Raw genomic sequence first — 19,249 nt, 5'->3', positions numbered from 1 at the left:
ACCACTCCCAAATTAAACTTAATTTGTTATATCTTTTCAACACTGATTATAATAACACACATAGTTAACTATTCAAAATGTGTATTGGTCAACCTCAGGCTACGTTATTTATTTTTTACAAGGTTTGGAAATCAAAGATGGCTGCATTTTTTTTTAGTCCTGTTATCAAAACTCAAGTGACATCTGAAAGTAACAGGACTGAGTTTTTAGCCTAGGATTAGCTAATACATGGAATTAAGCCACATGGCGTCATTGCTAATAGTATGACCACACTTAGCACATTCTAGTGATTTACCAAAAATCTGTATTTTTAAAATAAACAAATATCATCTAAGAAATAATTTAAGTAACAGGACAGTATGTTGACATTGACCTTATCAGTCAAAGTTTAAAAAAAAATCATCAAATATACAGAAAAGTAAATGAGAGAACTAACTTTTGGTCTTCCCATGGCCTTCAGAAGACACAACTGATGTAACTTCCTGTTGAGCATGTGATTTATGGAAATGTTCCAAATTTGTCAGATGGGGTAATATGTTTGGGTAACAGGACTGAGTGAAAACCCAGGGACACAACTAAAATGTGTATTTTAACTAAGATATTGTGGATTTCTTATGAAAAAAAATATATTTAAACCATGGATAGGATATGGAGTCGCACAACTGCAAAAGAAATACTGTTCCTGAAGGATTTTAATCATGATATTTCATAGTTAAGTATAAAGTTAGAGTGCGGGGACAGGTAACACATGCTATTTTTCAGTGTTTTAGGTAGTTTTTATTAATCCTTGCAATTATATATCTTAAATTTGAAATCAGATCAATGTGCAGGACATTCTGCATCATAAGGAAATGTATTTTAAAGTACGGGCGGCACAGTGGTGTAATGGTTAGCGCTGTCGCCTCACAGCAAGAAGGTCCGGGTTCGAGCCCCGTGGCCGGTGAGGGCCTTTCTGTGCGGAGTTTGCATGTTCTCCCCGTGTCTGCGTGGGTTTCCTCCGGGTGCTCCGGTTTCCCCCACAGTCCAAAGACATGCAGATTAGGCTAACTGGTGACTCTAAAGTGACCGTAGGTGTGAATGGTTGTCTGTGTCTATGTGTCAGCCCTGTGATGACCTGGCGACTTGTCCAGGGTGTACCCTGCCTTTTGCCCGTAGTCAGCTGGGATAGGCTCCAGCTTGCCTGCGACCCTGTAGAACAGGATAAAGCGGCTAGAGATAATGAGATGAGATGAGATTTTCTAGGGACGGAAATGGCACCGATTCGGTGGAATGGCTCATTTACATCCCAAACAAATTATTTTTACTTGTTGTAATGTCAGCAATCACCATTTTCACCAAAAAAAAAAAGGAAATGCTAAATATCGCATGTTAAAACATTTAAAAAAATATATCCATATCACTTAACATCTGTATAGATATATATTTTTTAAAAAGACCCGTTTACTAACTTTATGTGAAAATAAATCATATATTTACATGATATTATCACATTAAGTTTAAAATTAGACATTTAAGAACAGAAAAAAGCCAGAAAGAAGAAGAATCTGAACTTGTATATTATTACCAAAAACAAGACTTGGCAAATTTTGCAAAGTAGCCTTGAAATAAACAAACATATAAATATAAACAAACACTGCCTGACTATATCTGTCCTTCCTGTAGCTGTAAACTTTCCTGTCCTCGCTAAGCATTCTGGGTAAAGCGTCCTACGCCCAAAATGGCGGCACGATTGAAAAGTTTGGTGCTGTTTTTGTTCTAGTTTGAAGTTTTATTTTCTTCACTTGGTCTGGTTTAGTTCTTACACAAGTACCTGCCCTGAAGTGAAGAAAGAAGGCAGTTTTCTTCTTATATTGCGGTAAATAAGTGGCAGAGCTGCGGTTTTATTCCAGCTTGTAGAGTTTCCGAGCGGGGGATCACTGCTCAGATTACCCTTACTGAGACAGAGAGAGACCACTGCTTACTGAAACAAGCCCTGGCAGTCTCCTGTATCCAATTAAACATGAATAGCACTTGTACATAGAGATGGGGGATGATGAAAAGAAAATTAAAAAGGTAAGTTTTATGCTCAACAGACTTTGTTTTAGCGGTGAAGCTAAAGACTACTTATTTACAGGAGCTAGCGTCCTAGCTTAGCCACAGAGCTAGCGAGTTCTCCAGTTAGTCTAATCCTGTTGAAGTCCTGCATTAACACTGTGTTGTTATGGATGATGATAATACATTTTATTTATAAGCGCCTTTCAAGGTATCCAAGGACACTGAACAGTAAAAAACAAACAGTATAAAGCAAAACAATAATAAAAATAATAAGAAATCAATAATAATAACGTTATTAAAAATCAAAGAGAAAAGGCCAAGCTGAAGAGATGTGTTTTTAGCTGTTTTTTGAAAGTGTTGAGCATTGGCGCAGGGCATTCCACAGCTTAGGGCCATTTACACTGAAAGCCCTGTCACCCATAGAGCAGAGCTGAGAGGAAGGGACTGCTAATAGACCCTTCCCACTGACGTCACCGGAAACCGGAAGTAAACAAACCCTGCGCCATATTGGAAGACCAACAAACTCGTGATTAGGGGGAAATAACGGCAGCGCGCGGAATTTAAACCCACGAGGCACTTGATTCATCATAAACCTACGATGGTAAACTTTTGTGCTGTGTTAGTGTTCCAACCAGGGCTTTGAACCGGTTCAAGGAACGAAAACCGGGAACTTTTTCTATTTCACATGGAACAGAAACGAAACCAGAAACTTTTTATTATTTTTTATGTTCCGTAACAGAAACGCTTATTAAAAATAATGGTAACCGGTTAATACCGGTTTTTATTTCGTTCCTCAAAGTTTCTGTAGCCTACAAATAAAGTCATTCTTCTCCTGCGCAAGTTTCTATGACCCGCTGGGGTTCACTTCCTGTGTGACGTTCGTTGATTGAATGGAGAGAGCGGGAAGGTGGACTACTAGTGAGTAAGTGCATTACTGAGTGTCTGAGCAAAGAAGAGCCTGAACGTTGCAACCTCCCTATTGGCTGTTTGTAAAAATGTATCATGGTGATGATACACGGGGCAACTTTTTGGGCAATGTTGCCGAGCAATGTTGCTGGCAACGGGCAACTAGGTGAGACACAGGGCAACTTTTCAGGGCAACTAACAATGGGCAACAACAGTTAGCAACGGCAGTTTACAGTTAGCTAAAAAAAACGATGTCTTAATTTTTGCTGTGACCATTTAATCAAGCTGTCTGTTGTTTTTTAGAGCTTTGGTGAGGTAAATTCCTCCATATAGAATATTAAAATAACTTACCGGCGTAAAAACAGATGAGGAGTCTCTCCATCGCTTCACTCCACTGACACTGAGCGGCCGCCATATTTGTTTGAAATTTCTGATCCGAACCTCACTGGAGGTCACATGACTCGATACTCGCGTTCTGATTGGCTTATCTCAAAAAGTTGCCAGAGATTATCAAAACCATTCAGAAAGAAACAATGTTGCCCAATCTCAATAGAAAAGAGTCAAAACGCAATTGCCCAGCAACATTGCTCGGCAACATTGCCCAAAAAGTTGCCCCGTGTATCATCACCATCAGTTGTTGTCCTTCCCACGGGAATCATCGCGGGCTCGAGAGACGAGACCTGACGAGTTAGTTCGTTGGTAGCAGAACAAAATGTCTGGACACAAATCGGGTTTTCAGAAAAGGAAAGAAAATAAACGGAGGGTTGAAAATACAAAAAAGGAGGCAGAAAATGCAAAACGAGTTTTAAGGTAGGACAAATGGTTACTTTTCTGAGGCAGCCCGCCGTGGCTGCCTGCAGGCTTATTTATTATAGCCCATTTAGTTAAAATAGTTGATATAAAATGTTTATAGTTATGTGATGGTTGTCCTGATTTAGACTGGTGTTTTGTTTTTTTGGGCGATGTTGCACCCGGGTCCAGATTAGGGCAGAACCGGCCCTGGCTACATTTCAGCTGTATTTGTTTTATGTATGTATGTACTTGCATAGATGTGTACTTGGTCTTCCAATATGGCGCGTAACAAAATCTCGCGGCGCGGTGACGTCATGCGGTAGCCCTCTATAGGGCCTGACTAGCCTTTGGTAACACACTCAACGAATTCTCTTTCATTTTTGGCACTTTTTCTGTTTGTGTGGATGGGAAGACATACTGAGAATCCAAATCGCCATCATTTGAAATAATTGTTTTGAATTATTTCTTGTCTTATTTAATGAAGGTTGTAATAGAATTAGCCTACATTTGGCTTAAGCTGGATGAGACAGAGACATAATTTTATAGCCATTTGTTAAACCGCTGACAGGGAACGTAATTAACCGTTCCGGTAACGAAATTTTTTTGTTCTAACCGGTTCGGGAACGTCTATTTAATGGTGGAACCCAAAACCGGAAACGTTAAAATTCCGTTTCTGTTCGGAACGAACCAATAGGAAAAAAATTCCGGTTCAAAGCCCTGGTTCCAACAAAGCTGATGGGAAAGGTGAAAAGAAGTCTTTCTACAGAATACCAGCTGTGATTGAGACACAAGCAAACCAAGGAGCTTTCTGCCAGGAGACAGTAGAACAAAATAGCAGAACAAAATGTCTGGACACAAATCGGGTTTTCAGAAAAGGAAAGAAAATAAACGCAGGGTCGAAAATACAAAAAAGGAGGCAGAAAAAGCAAAACGAGTTAAGGTAGGACAAATGGTTACTTTTCTGAGGCAGCCCGCCGTGGCTGCCTGCAGGCTTATTTATTATAGCCCATTTAGTTAAAATAGTTGATATAAAATGTTTATAGTTATGTGATGGTTGTCCTCAGTGTTCAAACTATGCCGATATTTTCGGGGGGTCCCTTTTTTCCCTGGGGGGTGCTTGCGCTTGTCTCGGAGCGCGGATCTCCAAGCACATGAGAAGCCTATCTTACGCACATATCACGCGGACTCCACACACGCATCGCGTCTGAAGTCATAACTCATCAGGGGAAATCGTGTCCGCATTGGCATGTTCAAAAAACAACCTCGCGTCAACAATGATCCCACACACAAGAAAAAAAAACAGTCAGGCTACTCAACAACCAACCTGGCAGCAGCAGTCGTTGTCATCTCATCTCATTATCTCTAGCCGCTTTATCCTTCTACAGGGTCGCAGGCAAGCTGGAGCCTATCCCAGCTGACTACGGGTGAAAAGCGGGGTACACCCTGGACAAGTCGCCAGGTCATCACAGGGCTGACACATAGACACAGACAACCATTCACACTCACGGTCAATTTAGTCATCAGTTAACCTAACCTGCATGTCTTTGGGCTGTGGGGGAAACCGGAGCACCCGGAGGAAACCCATGCGGATACGGGGAGAACATGCAAACTCCGCACAGAAAGGCCCTCGCTGGCCACGGGGCTCGAACCCAGACCTTCTTGCTGTGAGGCGACAGCGCTAACCACTACACCACCGTGCCGCCAGTTGTTGTCATATCGGTTTATTTTATCTTTGATGTAAACACACTTCGGATATGTAAATGATTCCCGTTACACATGATTGCTGTGTCAATAAACATCATTTTGCCAATATTTTAGAGACCCCCCCCCCCCCCCCCCCCCCAACATTTCCCAAATCACGTTTTCAAGGGATCTCATGTCTGTTTCAGGGGATCTCGGATCCCCCGAGTACCCCCGTAGTTCGAACACTGGTTGTCCTGATTTAGACTGGTGTGTTGTTGTTTTTTGGGGGGGGGTTGTGCGATGTTGCACCCGGGTCCAGATTAGGGCAGAACCGGCCCTGGCTACATTTCAGGTGTAGTTTGTTTTATGTATGTATGTACTTGCATAGATGTGTACTTGGTCTTCCAATATGGCGACTACCGAAATCTCGCGGCGCGGTGACGTCATGCGGGAAGGGTCTATAGGTGGACATCTGTGGAGCGAAGATTTAGAGGTAACTGGTATGGAGTTAGGAGATTTGATAAATAGGGAGGGGCCAGGTTATGTAGGGATTTGTAGACAAGTAAGAATTTTATACTGGATGCGGTATTTAACTGGGAGCCAGTGCAGGTTGTATGGACCCTTTTCAGTCACGTGACCTTCGTAAACGCGACCGCCATTTTGGACATGTAGTGGACTTCGGCTCAAATCGGTTTGAATGCGAGGAAGGCGACAAACATAAAAGAAAAAGGAGCGAGATGCAGAAAACTGTATTTACTAGTTTACTGTAATTATGATCTGGCAGCTATTTACACCGGATCCAGTGTAAATAGCTGCCGGAGCCAACGTTCGGCCGGGCCGCGAGCAAGCGCGCTCCGGAACCTCGGACGTTGGCTCCGGCGGCTATTTACACTGGATCCGGTGTAAATAGCTGCCAGATCATAATTACAGTAAACTAGAATGGAATGTTAACAGCAATGTAATGCCTTTTCTGGCTAATTTTATTCGTCTTACCTCCAACAAAGTGGTCACTACACAAGCGTTGGTATGCCGCTATCCATCTTCTCCGTCGGTCAGCATCTACCGGGATCCGATAATGATAACCCTTGCCTTGTTTGTTGATGGTTACTACATCCAGGTGCACAACAACATAGTGGCATGATGGAAGTCTTGCTGAAAATAACCACTTTCTTTGCTGCCGTTCCTCAATGCTGGCTGTGGTAAACTACTGGTAGTACATGTCCAAAATGGCGGCCGCGTTTGTCGTGACGTCACGTGAAAAGGGTCCATAGAATAGGAGTGATATGATCCCAGGGCCTGGTGTGAGTGAGCCATCGAGGAGGGTATTGCAGTAGTCCAGTCTTGAGGTGACAAAAGCATGTATAAGCGTTTCAGCTGCAGATGAAGTTAAAGAGGGACGGAGTTTGGAGAGACTTTTCAGGTGAAAAAAAGCTGTTTTAGTAATACTTTTAATGTGTGAGTCAAAAGAAAGAGTAGAGTCCAGAATAACACCCAGATTTCTTACTTCAACAGTAGTGAAGGTGAAATAACCTAGCCTGGGCCTGCCCATCCTAAGTGTGACGCAACACGAGGGCCTGTTGCGAGCTTATGGCCCTTTTCCACTACCCTTTTTCAGCTCACTTCAGCTCGACATGGCTCGCGTTTCGACTACCTCAGAACAGCACGACTCGGCTCGCTTCAGCCCTGCTCAGCCCCCAAAACTCGCACGGTTTTGGAGTAGGGCTGAAGCGAGCCAAACCGAGCTGAGTGAGGCTAGGGGCATGAGGAGACACTCCCCAGTGCACTGATTGGTGAGGAGGAGTGTCCTCTCACGCCCCGCGAGCACGCTGGGATCTGTAAACACCGTAAACCCGGAAGAAGAAGAATTACGAGAATTTCTGAAGCCTTATGCGCCTCGCCTCCTCTTGCCAGTATCTGTTGGCGTTGTTGGTGACAACAAGCCACAGCACCAAGACCAGCAACACTAACGACTCCATGTTTATTGTTTACTATCCGGGTTGTGAGACTACCGCATTTATTTATTTAAAATTGCTATTATACAACTTAATGTCCTTATACATGCGAATAAACTAACAATATTGCACATTGTCCGGTATTGCTTATTGTTAGGCTAGGCTACTGCTCCTTCCCGTCCTCTGTCCTCCTGTTACCCCTCCTCCCCCCCAGAGAGGAGTTGTACAGTCTGATGGCGTGAGGGACAAAGGAGTTTTTAAGTCTGTTTGTCCTGCACTTGGGAAGGAGCATTCTGTCACTGAACAGGCTCCTCTGGGTGCTGATGCCGGTCTGCAGAGGGTGACTGGCGTCGTCCATGATGTTCAATAGTTTGTCCATAGACCCCTTCTCTGCCACCGTCACCAGAGAGTCCAGCTTCATGCCGACCACAGAGCCGGCCCGCCTGATCAGCTTGTCCAGCCTGGATGTGTCCTCCTTGGATGTGCTGCCCCCCAGCACACCACGGTGTAAAACAGGACACTGGCGACCACAGACTGATAGAACATCCACAGGAGTTTCCTGCAGATGTTAAAGGATCGCAGCCTCCTAAGGAAGTATAGCCTGCTCTGTCCCTTCCTGTATAAGTGTTTGGTGTTGCTAGTCCAGTCCAGCTTGCTGTCCAGCCACAGCCCGAGGTACTTGTAGGAATCCACAGCTTCAACCTCAACTCCCTCGATCAGATCTGGTTGTGACCTTGGTCTGGACCTCCCAAAGTCAATGACCAGCTCCTTGGTCTTCGAGGTGTTGAGCTGCAGATGGTTCCTGTTGCACCACACAGCAAAGTCCCTCACCAGGCTCCTATACTCCGCCTCTGTCGTCAATAACAGCGCTTCCTGAAGTGGTTTATGCCTCTGATCAACAGCAATTTGCTAGTGATAAAAAAAAAAATTAGCTTAATGAATGACACAATGTACTTTTGTATTTCTTTATAGTTAACATATGATGTGGAACACCTGTTGGTTCCGGTTATAAAGTTTCCTTCTCTTAACGTTAAAGACAAAAAGGAAAAGAAAAAGAAAGCGCAACTTTATTCATCTCACACTTGTGAAATTCCTCTCTGCATTTAACCCATTTGAAGCAGTGAACGCACACACGTGAGCAATGAGCACACACACATACCCAGAGCAGTGGGCAGCCATGCTAACAACGCCCGGGAGCAGTTGGGAGTTAGGTGCCTCACTCAAGCGCACCTCAGCCCCAGGCCGTCCCATATTAAAGTAGTTTTAGAATTTGAAAATCGCCTTTGCATGTAACGATGAATACTAATATTTGTAGTATATTACAAAAAAAATCACTAAAAAATGTTTATCCGTAATGATTTTATAGAGGATTTTCTGCGATAGCCCACGAGCAAAACATCGTGCTGCGATCACGTGACCGATGACGTAGTAAATCGACAAGCTAGACAGCTCACTTCCTGTACATACTGTGACTGTGAGTGACAATTCGCGGATCTACGGATTATTTCCACTGTATACGATGGTAAAAAAGTGTGTCGCGTACGGCTGTTCTAAAACCAACAAAGACAGAGTATCTCTGCATCAGTTCCCTGATCCTGATAAGAATAATGGATACGATCTCGCTGAGTGGAACCGGCAAGTAAAGCGGATGAGGGCAGACTGGTGCTAGTTGAAGGCTAGTGCACATATTTATGCTGGTGAGTATAAAGGGAAAAGTGTTTTTTATAGTCCATGGGAGAATCTTGAGGCGCGCTTTGAACGAGCTTCCCGAACCTTTAGGACAATTAAAGGGTTCTTTAACTAAACAAGAACTAGACGATCCCTGGACGAGTTCCTGCTTTGCACTTCTACGATACAGCCGTGACTGTCCCCATTCAGGCCCGCATTTTTCTTCTCCCCAAGCTCCGAACTCACACAAAGCAGACTTTGACAGCTGCAGTCATTTCCGTGTTGTTGGAAAGGCCGCTTGAACGCCATCGGTTCGCCCCAAATATACTGCCGATCACGACGCACATTTCGGCCCAGACCTCTGATTTAGTAGAAAAAATGTTGTGCATCGACTCACCTCGACTGGAACACGATTCACTTTCGTCTTCAGACACAATTTCGTCTGAATAATCGCTGTCTGATTCACTCATTTCGCTTGTGTTTATACTGGATGCTGCCATCCTGGTCAATTTACTACGTCATCGGTCACGTGACTCCCGACTGGGATTTCCAGGAAATGCTTCCCAGAAGCTCGGTTTTGTCGCTCAAATACACCCCTTTGATGGGGAAATTTTTTATTTTTAATTTGCATACATTGAATATATATACCCTTATACTACATTTTCATCAATAGTGGGTTCTAAAATTCTAGAACTACTTTAACCTAACCACGTGTCTTTGGACTGTAGGGGAAACCGGAGCACCTGGTGGAAACCCACGCAGACACGGGGAGAACATGCAAACTCCATACATAAAGGCCCTCGCCGGCCGCTGGGCTCGAACCCAGAATCTTCTTGCTGTGAGGCGACCAGTACTAACCACTACACCACCGTGCCGCCCTGCGATGTTATCGAGAACAGGGTTAAAAATTAAAGGGGAACTGAAGTCATTTTTAAACTTTTTATTTCTTAATTAACGTGTTATTCAATTACGTTTTCAGTTTTAGTAACCTTATATCTTAACTCGTATTGGCGTATTATATTACACTTATCCACCTTTTCGGTTTTTAGCCATATCGAATGTAGTTTGTTTCGTCCACGGCAGGTGTCGCTTATCCGCGCGAGACTTCAAATGTGAAGTGTCAACGCGGCCATTTTGAAACCTGTTTACACAGCGGCCAGATCGCCATATCATTCCAATTTAGATTAATTTCGAGATTTGCCAGCTTCATCAGTGATGGAGATTATTCCATTCGACTTCGAACCAACGTGGAGTAGAGAAGAGTTGGAAAGACGACAGGATAAAGATTAGTCCGTCATGCTGGTATTTACGTCCTTACTGTCGCACAATTAAAACGTGCCAGATCAGGCGGCTGGTGGGTTTTCAAAGTGATAAATATATGCATGTATTTTTGTGATAAATACATATTATACTGAGCGCATTTCCCACATAATCCTCACTAAGGTTTCGGACAGCACTACAAAGTGGTGTCCGCATTATATAGTGAGTAGGGAGCAATTTCGGACACGGAAAACTTCCGGCTTGATTACGTCAGCATTCGATGGAGGGCGTGTGCGTCTTTTGACAGCGTTGGCAGATGTTGGTCACTTTGATTTCCACTGTACGTTTTACTTCCGTCTTACGCAGGTCTCGGCGAATCTCGTTTATGGCCATTGCTTTGACATATGGACTGATGTATTACATGGCGTATTTCACTCATAACTTGCTATAGCAGTGACAAAATAGTTGTCAGAAATGTGTTCCTACATTTTATAAAATGAGAAACAGAATTTTGATGATAAATTTGCCTTCAGTTCCTCTTTAACTTCAGTGCTTGGTCGCCACTTGGGCCAGCATCCCTGAATTCTTAGTGGCCCAGGCCAAAATAAAGTGGCCCTTAAGTTTCCTCTAGTCGAAGACAAAAAAAAACAAACAAACCATTTTTTACTTGAATAACACCCCATGGTGATTAACTTATTCCTCCAGAAATGGATTAATCAACAGCATTAATTCTGTGTAATTGTTGTTTAGGTATTGTACATTATTCAAACATTACACTACATTAGTCATTTATTTAGCTGACGTTTTTATTCAAAGTGATGAACAATAAGTGCATGTAGCCAAGAGAATCCAAGCGCGACCAGTGCTGAAGCACGATCGTAAGCACACAGTCTACAAATAACCATCCGATATCTGGAATGATCGGGGGAGTTAAGAAGTTGAAGAAGCTTGGACAAATACATAGACAAGGAATTAAGTATGGTATGTTTGTTTCCAAAGTTTGGTAGCATTTGCATCTGCATTAAAATGGTGAGCCTATGCTTCTCTGGCTGAGCTTTTGCTTCTTGAGCCTATACAAGAAACGTTACGGTACAGTCGGCTGGTAGAGTTTGATTAGACTAGAGCTCGGTGCTGATGGCTAATATGGTTGTAGTTATGGTATTTGGCAGTCGCTTTTGTCCAAAGCAACTTACAATATATAAACACTACATTATTAGTAAACCAGTACAGTAATCCCATCGCTCTACTCTGGCATGGCCTACCTTCCAGATGATAGCTGCTGCATGACTGCATGTTTTTTTTTTTTTTTTGGGCGCTCTGGCTAGGCTCGACCTCAGCCTTTAAGTAAATAAACTCATCCTCTCTTTTACACACAATTTTTCCAATTTTATTCCTGTGTAGATAATTGTACGCCTCTGCGCTTTTGTAGTTCCTTTGCTCCTCGCCATCAACGCCCTCGCTAAGAAAAAAATAACCAACAGTGTCAACGTAGCTGACGTCAGGCCACAACTTCGTCATCTATCCATTCCGTGAGGGGAGATGGATGGGGCACTTTGATCGTATTATCCCCAGAGTACATCAGAAATTCGGACCCGTATAACCATCTTTTAGTCATCTTTGATCTTAACTACCTAGCAGTTAGCGTTAGCTACAAACGTCAACATGTACCCCTTTTCCACCAAATCAGTTCCAGGGCTGGTTCGGGGTCAGTGCTTAGTTTGGAACCGGGTTTTCTGTTTCCACTGACAAAGAACTGGCTCTGGGCCAGAAAAACCGGTTCCAGGGTATAGGCCTCCAGACTAACTTTTTGACCTAGGAGCACTGTGCTCCCAACCCTTAAATTGGGCGCACCAGCAAAAATCTAGGCGCACCACTATTAAAGGTTGGGAGCACAAGCAAACGTCTTTGCCATACCAAGTATTACTCCTGTTAATCAATGTTAACAACCTTCCATTAAGTATTTGTATAGATTATAAAAGAAAAAGCCCACATTGATGGGTGCAAAAGAATTGACAATGTGTGGTATTTTAGGTGGTTCTTGGGGAAGAAGGACAAATCACACCATTTGTTACAACCAACTACTTTATTCCAGACTTGAACCTGCAGTCATGTCCAGGCATAATACTGATGTCAAGTCAAATACACAGCCAGGCATACTGACCTGACAGAACATCCTATAGAGCGGTATACAGGCATACTGACCTGACAGAATATCCTATGGAGTGGTACACAGGCATACTGACCTGACAGAACATCCTATAGAGCGGTGCACAGGCATACTGACCTGACAGAACATCCTATAGAGCGGTGCACAGGCATACTGACCTGACAGAACATCCTATAGAGCGGTGCACAGGCATACTGACCCGACAGAACATCCTATGGAGCGGTGCACAGGCATACTGACCCGACAGAACATCCTATAGAGCGGTGCACAGGCATACTGACCCGACAGAACATACTATAGAGCGGTGCACAGGCATACGGACCTGACAGAACATCCTATAGAGCGGTGCACAGGCATACTGACCCGACAGAACATCCTATAGAGCGGTGCACAGGCATACTGACCCGACAGAACATCCTATAGAGCGGTGCACAGGCATACTGACCCGACAGAACATCCTATAGAGCGGTGCACAGGCATACTGACCCGACAGAACATACTATAGAGCGGTGCACAGGCATACGGACCTGACAGAACATCCTATAGAGCGGTGCACAGGCATACTGACCCGACAGAACATCCTATAGAGCGGTGCACAGGCATACTGACCCGACAGAACATCCTATAGAGCGGTGCACAGGCATACTGACCCGACAGAACATCCTATAGAGCGGTGCACAGGCATACTGACCCGACAGAACATACTATAGAGCGGTGCACAGGCATACTGACCCGACAGAACATACTATAGAGCGGTGCACAGGCATACGGACCCGACAGAACATACTATAGAGCGGTGCACAGGCATACGGACCCGACAGAACATCCTATAGAGCGGTGCACAGGCATACGGACCCGACAGAACATCCTATAGAGCGGTGCACAGGCATACTGACCCGACAGAACATCCTATAGAGCGGTGCACAGGCATACTGACCCGACAGAACATCCTATAGAGCGGTGCACAGGCATACTGACCCGACAGAACATCCTATAGAGCGGTGCACAGGCATACTGACCCGACAGAACATCCTATAGAGCGGTGCACAGGCATACTGACCCGACAGAACATCCTATAGAGCGGTGCACAGGCATACTGACCCGACAGAACATCCTATAGAGCGGTGCACAGGCATACGGACCCGACAGAACATCCTATAGAGCGGTGCACAGGCATACTGACCCGACAGAACATCCTATAGAGCGGTGCACAGGCATACTGACCCGACAGAACATCCTATAGAGCGGTGCACAGGCATACTGACCCGACAGAACATCCTATAGAGCGGTGCACAGGCATACGGACCCGACAGAACATACTATAGAGCGGTGCACAGGCATACGGACCCGACAGAACATCCTATAGAGCGGTGCACAGGCATACTGACCCGACAGAACATCCTATAGAGCGGTGCACAGGCATACTGACCCGACAGAACATCCTATAGAGCGGTGCACAGGCATACTGACCCGACAGAACATCCTATAGAGCGGTGCACAGGCATACTGACCCGACAGAACATCCTATAGAGCGGTGCACAGGCATACGGACCCGACAGAACATACTATAGAGCGGTGCACAGGCATACTGACCCGACAGAACATACTATAGAGCGGTGCACAGGCATACGGACCTGACAGAACATCCTATAGAGCGGTGCACAGGCATACTGACCCGACAGAACATCCTATAGAGCGGTGCACAGGCATACTGACCCGACAGAACATCCTATAGAGCGGTGCACAGGCATACTGACCCGACAGAACATCCTATAGAGCGGTGCACAGGCATACTGACCCGACAGAACATACTATAGAGCGGTGCACAGGCATACGGACCTGACAGAACATCCTATAGAGCGGTGCACAGGCATACTGACCCGACAGAACATCCTATAGAGCGGTGCACAGGCATACTGACCCGACAGAACATCCTATAGAGCGGTGCACAGGCATACTGACCCGACAGAACATCCTATAGAGCGGTGCACAGGCATACTGACCCGACAGAACATACTATAGAGCGGTGCACAGGCATACTGACCCGACAGAACATACTATAGAGCGGTGCACAGGCATACGGACCCGACAGAACATACTATAGAGCGGTGCACAGGCATACGGACCCGACAGAACATCCTATAGAGCGGTGCACAGGCATACGGACCCGACAGAACATCCTATAGAGCGGTGCACAGGCATACTGACCCGACAGAACATCCTATAGAGCGGTGCACAGGCATACTGACCCGACAGAACATCCTATAGAGCGGTGCACAGGCATACTGACCCGACAGAACATCCTATAGAGCGGTGCACAGGCATACTGACCCGACAGAACATCCTATAGAGCGGTGCACAGGCATACTGACCCGACAGAACATCCTATAGAGCGGTGCACAGGCATACGGACCCGACAGAACATCCTATAGAGCGGTGCACAGGCATACTGACCCGACAGAACATCCTATAGAGCGGTGCACAGGCATACTGACCCGACAGAACATCCTATAGAGCGGTGCACAGGCATACTGACCCGACAGAACATCCTATAGAGCGGTGCACAGGCATACTGACCCGACAGAACATCCTATAGAGCGGTGCACAGGCATACGGACCCGACAGAACATACTATAGAGCGGTGCACAGGCATACGGACCCGACAGAACATCCTATAGAGCGGTGCACAGGCATACTGACCCGACAGAACATCCTATAGAGCGGTGCACAGGCATACTGACCCGACAGAACATCCTATAGAGCGGTGCACAGGCATACTGACCCGACAGAACATCCTATAGAGCGGTGCACAGGCATACTGACCCGACAGAACATCCTATAGAGCGGTGCACAGGCATACGGACCCGACAGAACATACTATAGAGCGGTGCACAGGCATACGGACCCGACAGAACATCCTATAGAGCGGTGCACAGGCATACGGACCCGACAGAACATCCTATAGAGCGGTGCACAGGCATACTGACCCGACAGAACATCCTATGGAGCGTTGCACAGGCATACTGACCTGACAGAACATCCTATGGAGCGGTGCACAGGCATACTGACCTGACAGAACATCCTATAGAGCGGTGCACAGGCATACTGACCTGACAGAACATCCTATACAGCGGTGCACAGGCATACTGACCTGACAGAACATCCTATAGAGCGGTGCACAGGCATACTGACCTGACAGAACATCCTATACAGCGGTGCACAGGCATACTGACCTGACAGAACATCCTATAGAACACAAGTCAACTGTTGAAAAAAATAAACAAAAAATGATAATAGCAGGCAGAGTCATGTGGAACTCTGCAATGAAGCGCTTCATCTTGTCTGAACAGAGACCACAGGGCCGCAGAAACTTCTGACCAATCATACGCACGCTTACTAACCGTGTTTGTTGTTTATCTTTATCAATCTGCTCCTTGATTTGCTGATTATGGTCAGCTGATCGTTTAGCAAGTTGATTCGCCAATCATGATCAGCTGTCTCGCAGGATGCATTACATCATGGAAAATTTCTTGGAACGGCCGGCGCAGCACTAGTGCTACTTCCGGGTTTCGCGTAGCGGGCGAATGGCACGTGTCAGCCGGCTGGGGGGTTATAAAAATTAATTTGATCGCATGTTTCTGCCGGGGGTGGGCGGGGACTTGGTTTTCGCGCTTCAGTCAACCAGCCGACTTGAAGCTTTTTTTTTTTTTTTTCCCTCCAGACGGCGGCTTTGTTCTGCAGCCATTATATAGGCGCAGGCCTTAATTTTTGCTCATTTTTTTTTTTTTATTGGCGCACTCTGCGACCGTGATTTCAAATATAGTCGCACCCTCAAAATTCTAGTCGCAAGTGCGACTAAACCAGTCGCACTCACGAGCCCTGGGGTAGCACCAGCTCTTTACTGGGCTAGAGGAAAGAACTGCTTATGTCAGCGGGGGGGCGGAGTTGTTAAGACCAACAACAATAGCAAGACTGCGAGAAGGTGCCATTTTTAAATAAGCGACGAGATATCATGGATGCAGTAAAGCAGCAGTCATTTATTATTGCTGTTGCTGCTTCTTCTCTGTGTTGTTGCTTCGATGTTCGCGCCAAGGTTTATGCAAATGCAGCGACATAACTGACGTATACAGTGACGTAATGACGTGGCTCCCCTTAGCACCCCGAGCTATGGAAAAGCAAACTGGTTCTCAGCTGGTTCACAAGTTGAACGAGTTGTGAACCAGCACTGGCCCCGAACCAGCCCTGGAACTGATTTGGTGGAAAAGGGGTAACAGTGGAGCAGAAGAAAGATCCTGGCTTCCACTATGATGCAGCAGTGAATCATGGGAAAGGTCAGAGTTCGGGAAAGTTGTGGGTATTGTGGAGCAATCTGAAAACTCACAAACGGCTTTGAATTTTGCGCTTTAGAACTAACCTTTTACTAGAATTCACAAACTTTGAGTTGAGGAAAAGAAAGGTACTTCAAGGAAGGAATGTTTTCATTTTTATTCTAGTATTCGTACTTCTCAAATTGTAGTCGCGTTTCAAACCAACTTTTTGTGGCCCTGGTCGTTTTTTTTTTTTTTTTAAAGATTTTTTTTGGGCTTTTTTCACCTTTATTGGATAGGACAGTGTAGAGACAGGAAATGAGTGGGAGAGAGAGACGGGGAGGGATCGGGAAATGACCTCGGGCCTGAATCGAACCCGGGTCCCCGGATTTATGGTATGGCGCTTTATCCACCTGAGCCAAGATCACTTAATTGTTTTCTTATGAAAATATAATGTATTATAGACGTATTAATAATTTGCATTTTCAAATACGAAATATTAAGTGGTTGCGCATTGCACAAAATACATTTCACATAAATCACGACTAAAACTGGCACGGTAGAACAAATCTGATTGGTTGTTATGATTCTTACGTTGCAATCGTAGAATTCAACTGTATTAAGGTAGGATTATTTCAAAAAGCCTGAATTTAATACTAACCCTGTTTTAGACATATGTATCAATCCTAACTACTGGGGACTAGTTATTGTGGGTGTGTGTGTGAAATGCTGACACAGCCGCGCACACACAGACCTGTGATAAGGACAAGGGGAGGGGTCGTGCGGGCGGGGGTTTTACATGCACACATATGGCCCTTTTCCACTACCCTTTTTCAGCTCACTTCAGCTCACTTCAGCCCGACACGGCTCGCGTTTCGACTACCAAAAACCAGCACGACTCAGCTCGTTTCAGCCCTGCTTAGCCCCTAAAACTCGCACCGTTTTGGAGTGGGGCTGAAGCGAGCCAAACCGTGCCGACTGAGGCTGGGGGTGTGAGCAGACACTCCCCTGTGCACTGATTGGTGAGGAGGAGTGTCCTCACATGCCCACACACGCCCCGCGAGCGCGCTGGGATCTGTAAACACCGCAAACCCGGAAGAATAATAATTATGAATTACGAGAATTTCTGAAGCCTTATGCGCCTCGCCTCATCTATACGCTCTTGCCAGTATCTGTCCGCGTTGTCGGTGACAACAAGCCACAGCACCAAGACCAGCAACACTAACGACTCCATGTCCTCGATGTTTATTGTTTACTATTCGGGTCGTGAGACTACCGCTTAAAAGATCACTGAATCAGTGACTTACAGAGCATCGTGGAGGAGTTCGCGGAGCGCAAGGCTCGTCGTATGCCCTTCAAATAATGCGCGCAGTAGGCTATTGATGTTTTATCATGAGCCATGTACAGTATGTCGCCGAATGTTTTTTTTGTTTCTGAGTTACATGTTCGTTTGAAGGACTTAATGTACAAAATAACATAGTTGCACCCCGGAGTGTTGAAATTGGTAAACACAGTGCATTCAGTGAGGTTTGCACCGCCCTCCTTTTATTTCTGACTCTTCCTGTCACCGTTGCAACCTCTGAGCGCTCATTCGTATGCCCTTCAAATAATGTGCGCAGTATAGGCTATTGATGTTTTATTATGAGCCATGTACAGTATCCTAATGTTTTTTGTTTCTGAGTTACATGTTCGTTTGAAGGACTTGATGTACTAAATAACATAGTTGCACCCGGTAGTGTTGAAATTGGTAAACACCGCAGTTGCGGACATTTTGTAGCCTAAAATGATGTTATGATAAGCTTTAATAAAGGGCCCGGTCATTTGCCCCGCCCCCGGCCCGGCTCTGACTTGTTCCGCCACTGTCACTGATGTCACTGTTTGCGCTGCTTAACGACATCACGTGACGTCCACCCACTTTCGCTAACTCCACCCAATGTGTCCACCCACTTCCAGCCAGCACGGTTCAGCGCGGTTGTAGTCGAAATGCAACTCCAACAGCCCCGCTCAGCCCGACTCGGCACGGCACGGCTCAGTCGCGTTTGTAGTGGAAAAGCGGCATTAGAGTCACCAGTTAACCTAACCTGCATGTCTTTGGACTGTGGGGGAAACCGGAAAGAAAGTTTTTTTTCTTTGTTTTGTTTTAAACGGGGTAAAGCCTTTACAAAAAACAAACAACAAAGAAAAAAACTCTCATATATACTAACCCTGATTAACCTGTATACCCTGTAGCCCCCACATTTTGTATGCTGCTGAATCTGTCCTTTTTTCAGTAGCTTTGTATAAACAATAACCGCTAAATGTAATGCAATGTTATGTAAGGTGATCGCCTCGGCATTCTCATTGTGAAAAGTAAGTCACATGTACATGGACTGGCATTTAATGTTGTATTTGTTCCTTTCTATTTGTTTTTTTGTCTGTTCATATTCTTTTTGGGGGAGTAAAGTCAGTTTAAAAGTGCCGTTAAATGCATAGGCCTATAG

The 19,249-nt window shown here is 45.3% G+C and overlaps 1 protein-coding gene across 1 annotated transcript in view; it reads left to right on the top strand.

The window, feature by feature from the left end:
* Positions 1-1,706: 1,706 nt before the first annotated feature.
* The window catches only part of ccm2 (CCM2 scaffold protein), a 79,648-nt gene continuing 62,105 nt past the window's right edge, over positions 1,707-19,249 (top strand). Inside the window, exon 1 of the mRNA XM_060917647.1 lies at positions 1,707-2,052. Within this exon, the coding sequence (XP_060773630.1) occupies positions 2,023-2,052 (30 nt within the window). The 5' untranslated portion in view covers positions 1,707-2,022. The remainder of the gene's footprint in view (positions 2,053-19,249) is intronic.

The sequence above is a fragment of the Neoarius graeffei genome, chromosome 3 (genome assembly GCF_027579695.1).
Source record: "Neoarius graeffei isolate fNeoGra1 chromosome 3, fNeoGra1.pri, whole genome shotgun sequence".
Lineage (NCBI taxonomy): Eukaryota > Metazoa > Chordata > Actinopteri > Siluriformes > Ariidae > Neoarius > Neoarius graeffei.
The sequence above is the reverse complement of the archived record's forward strand: the minus strand, read 5'-3'. Positions and strand labels throughout refer to the sequence as shown.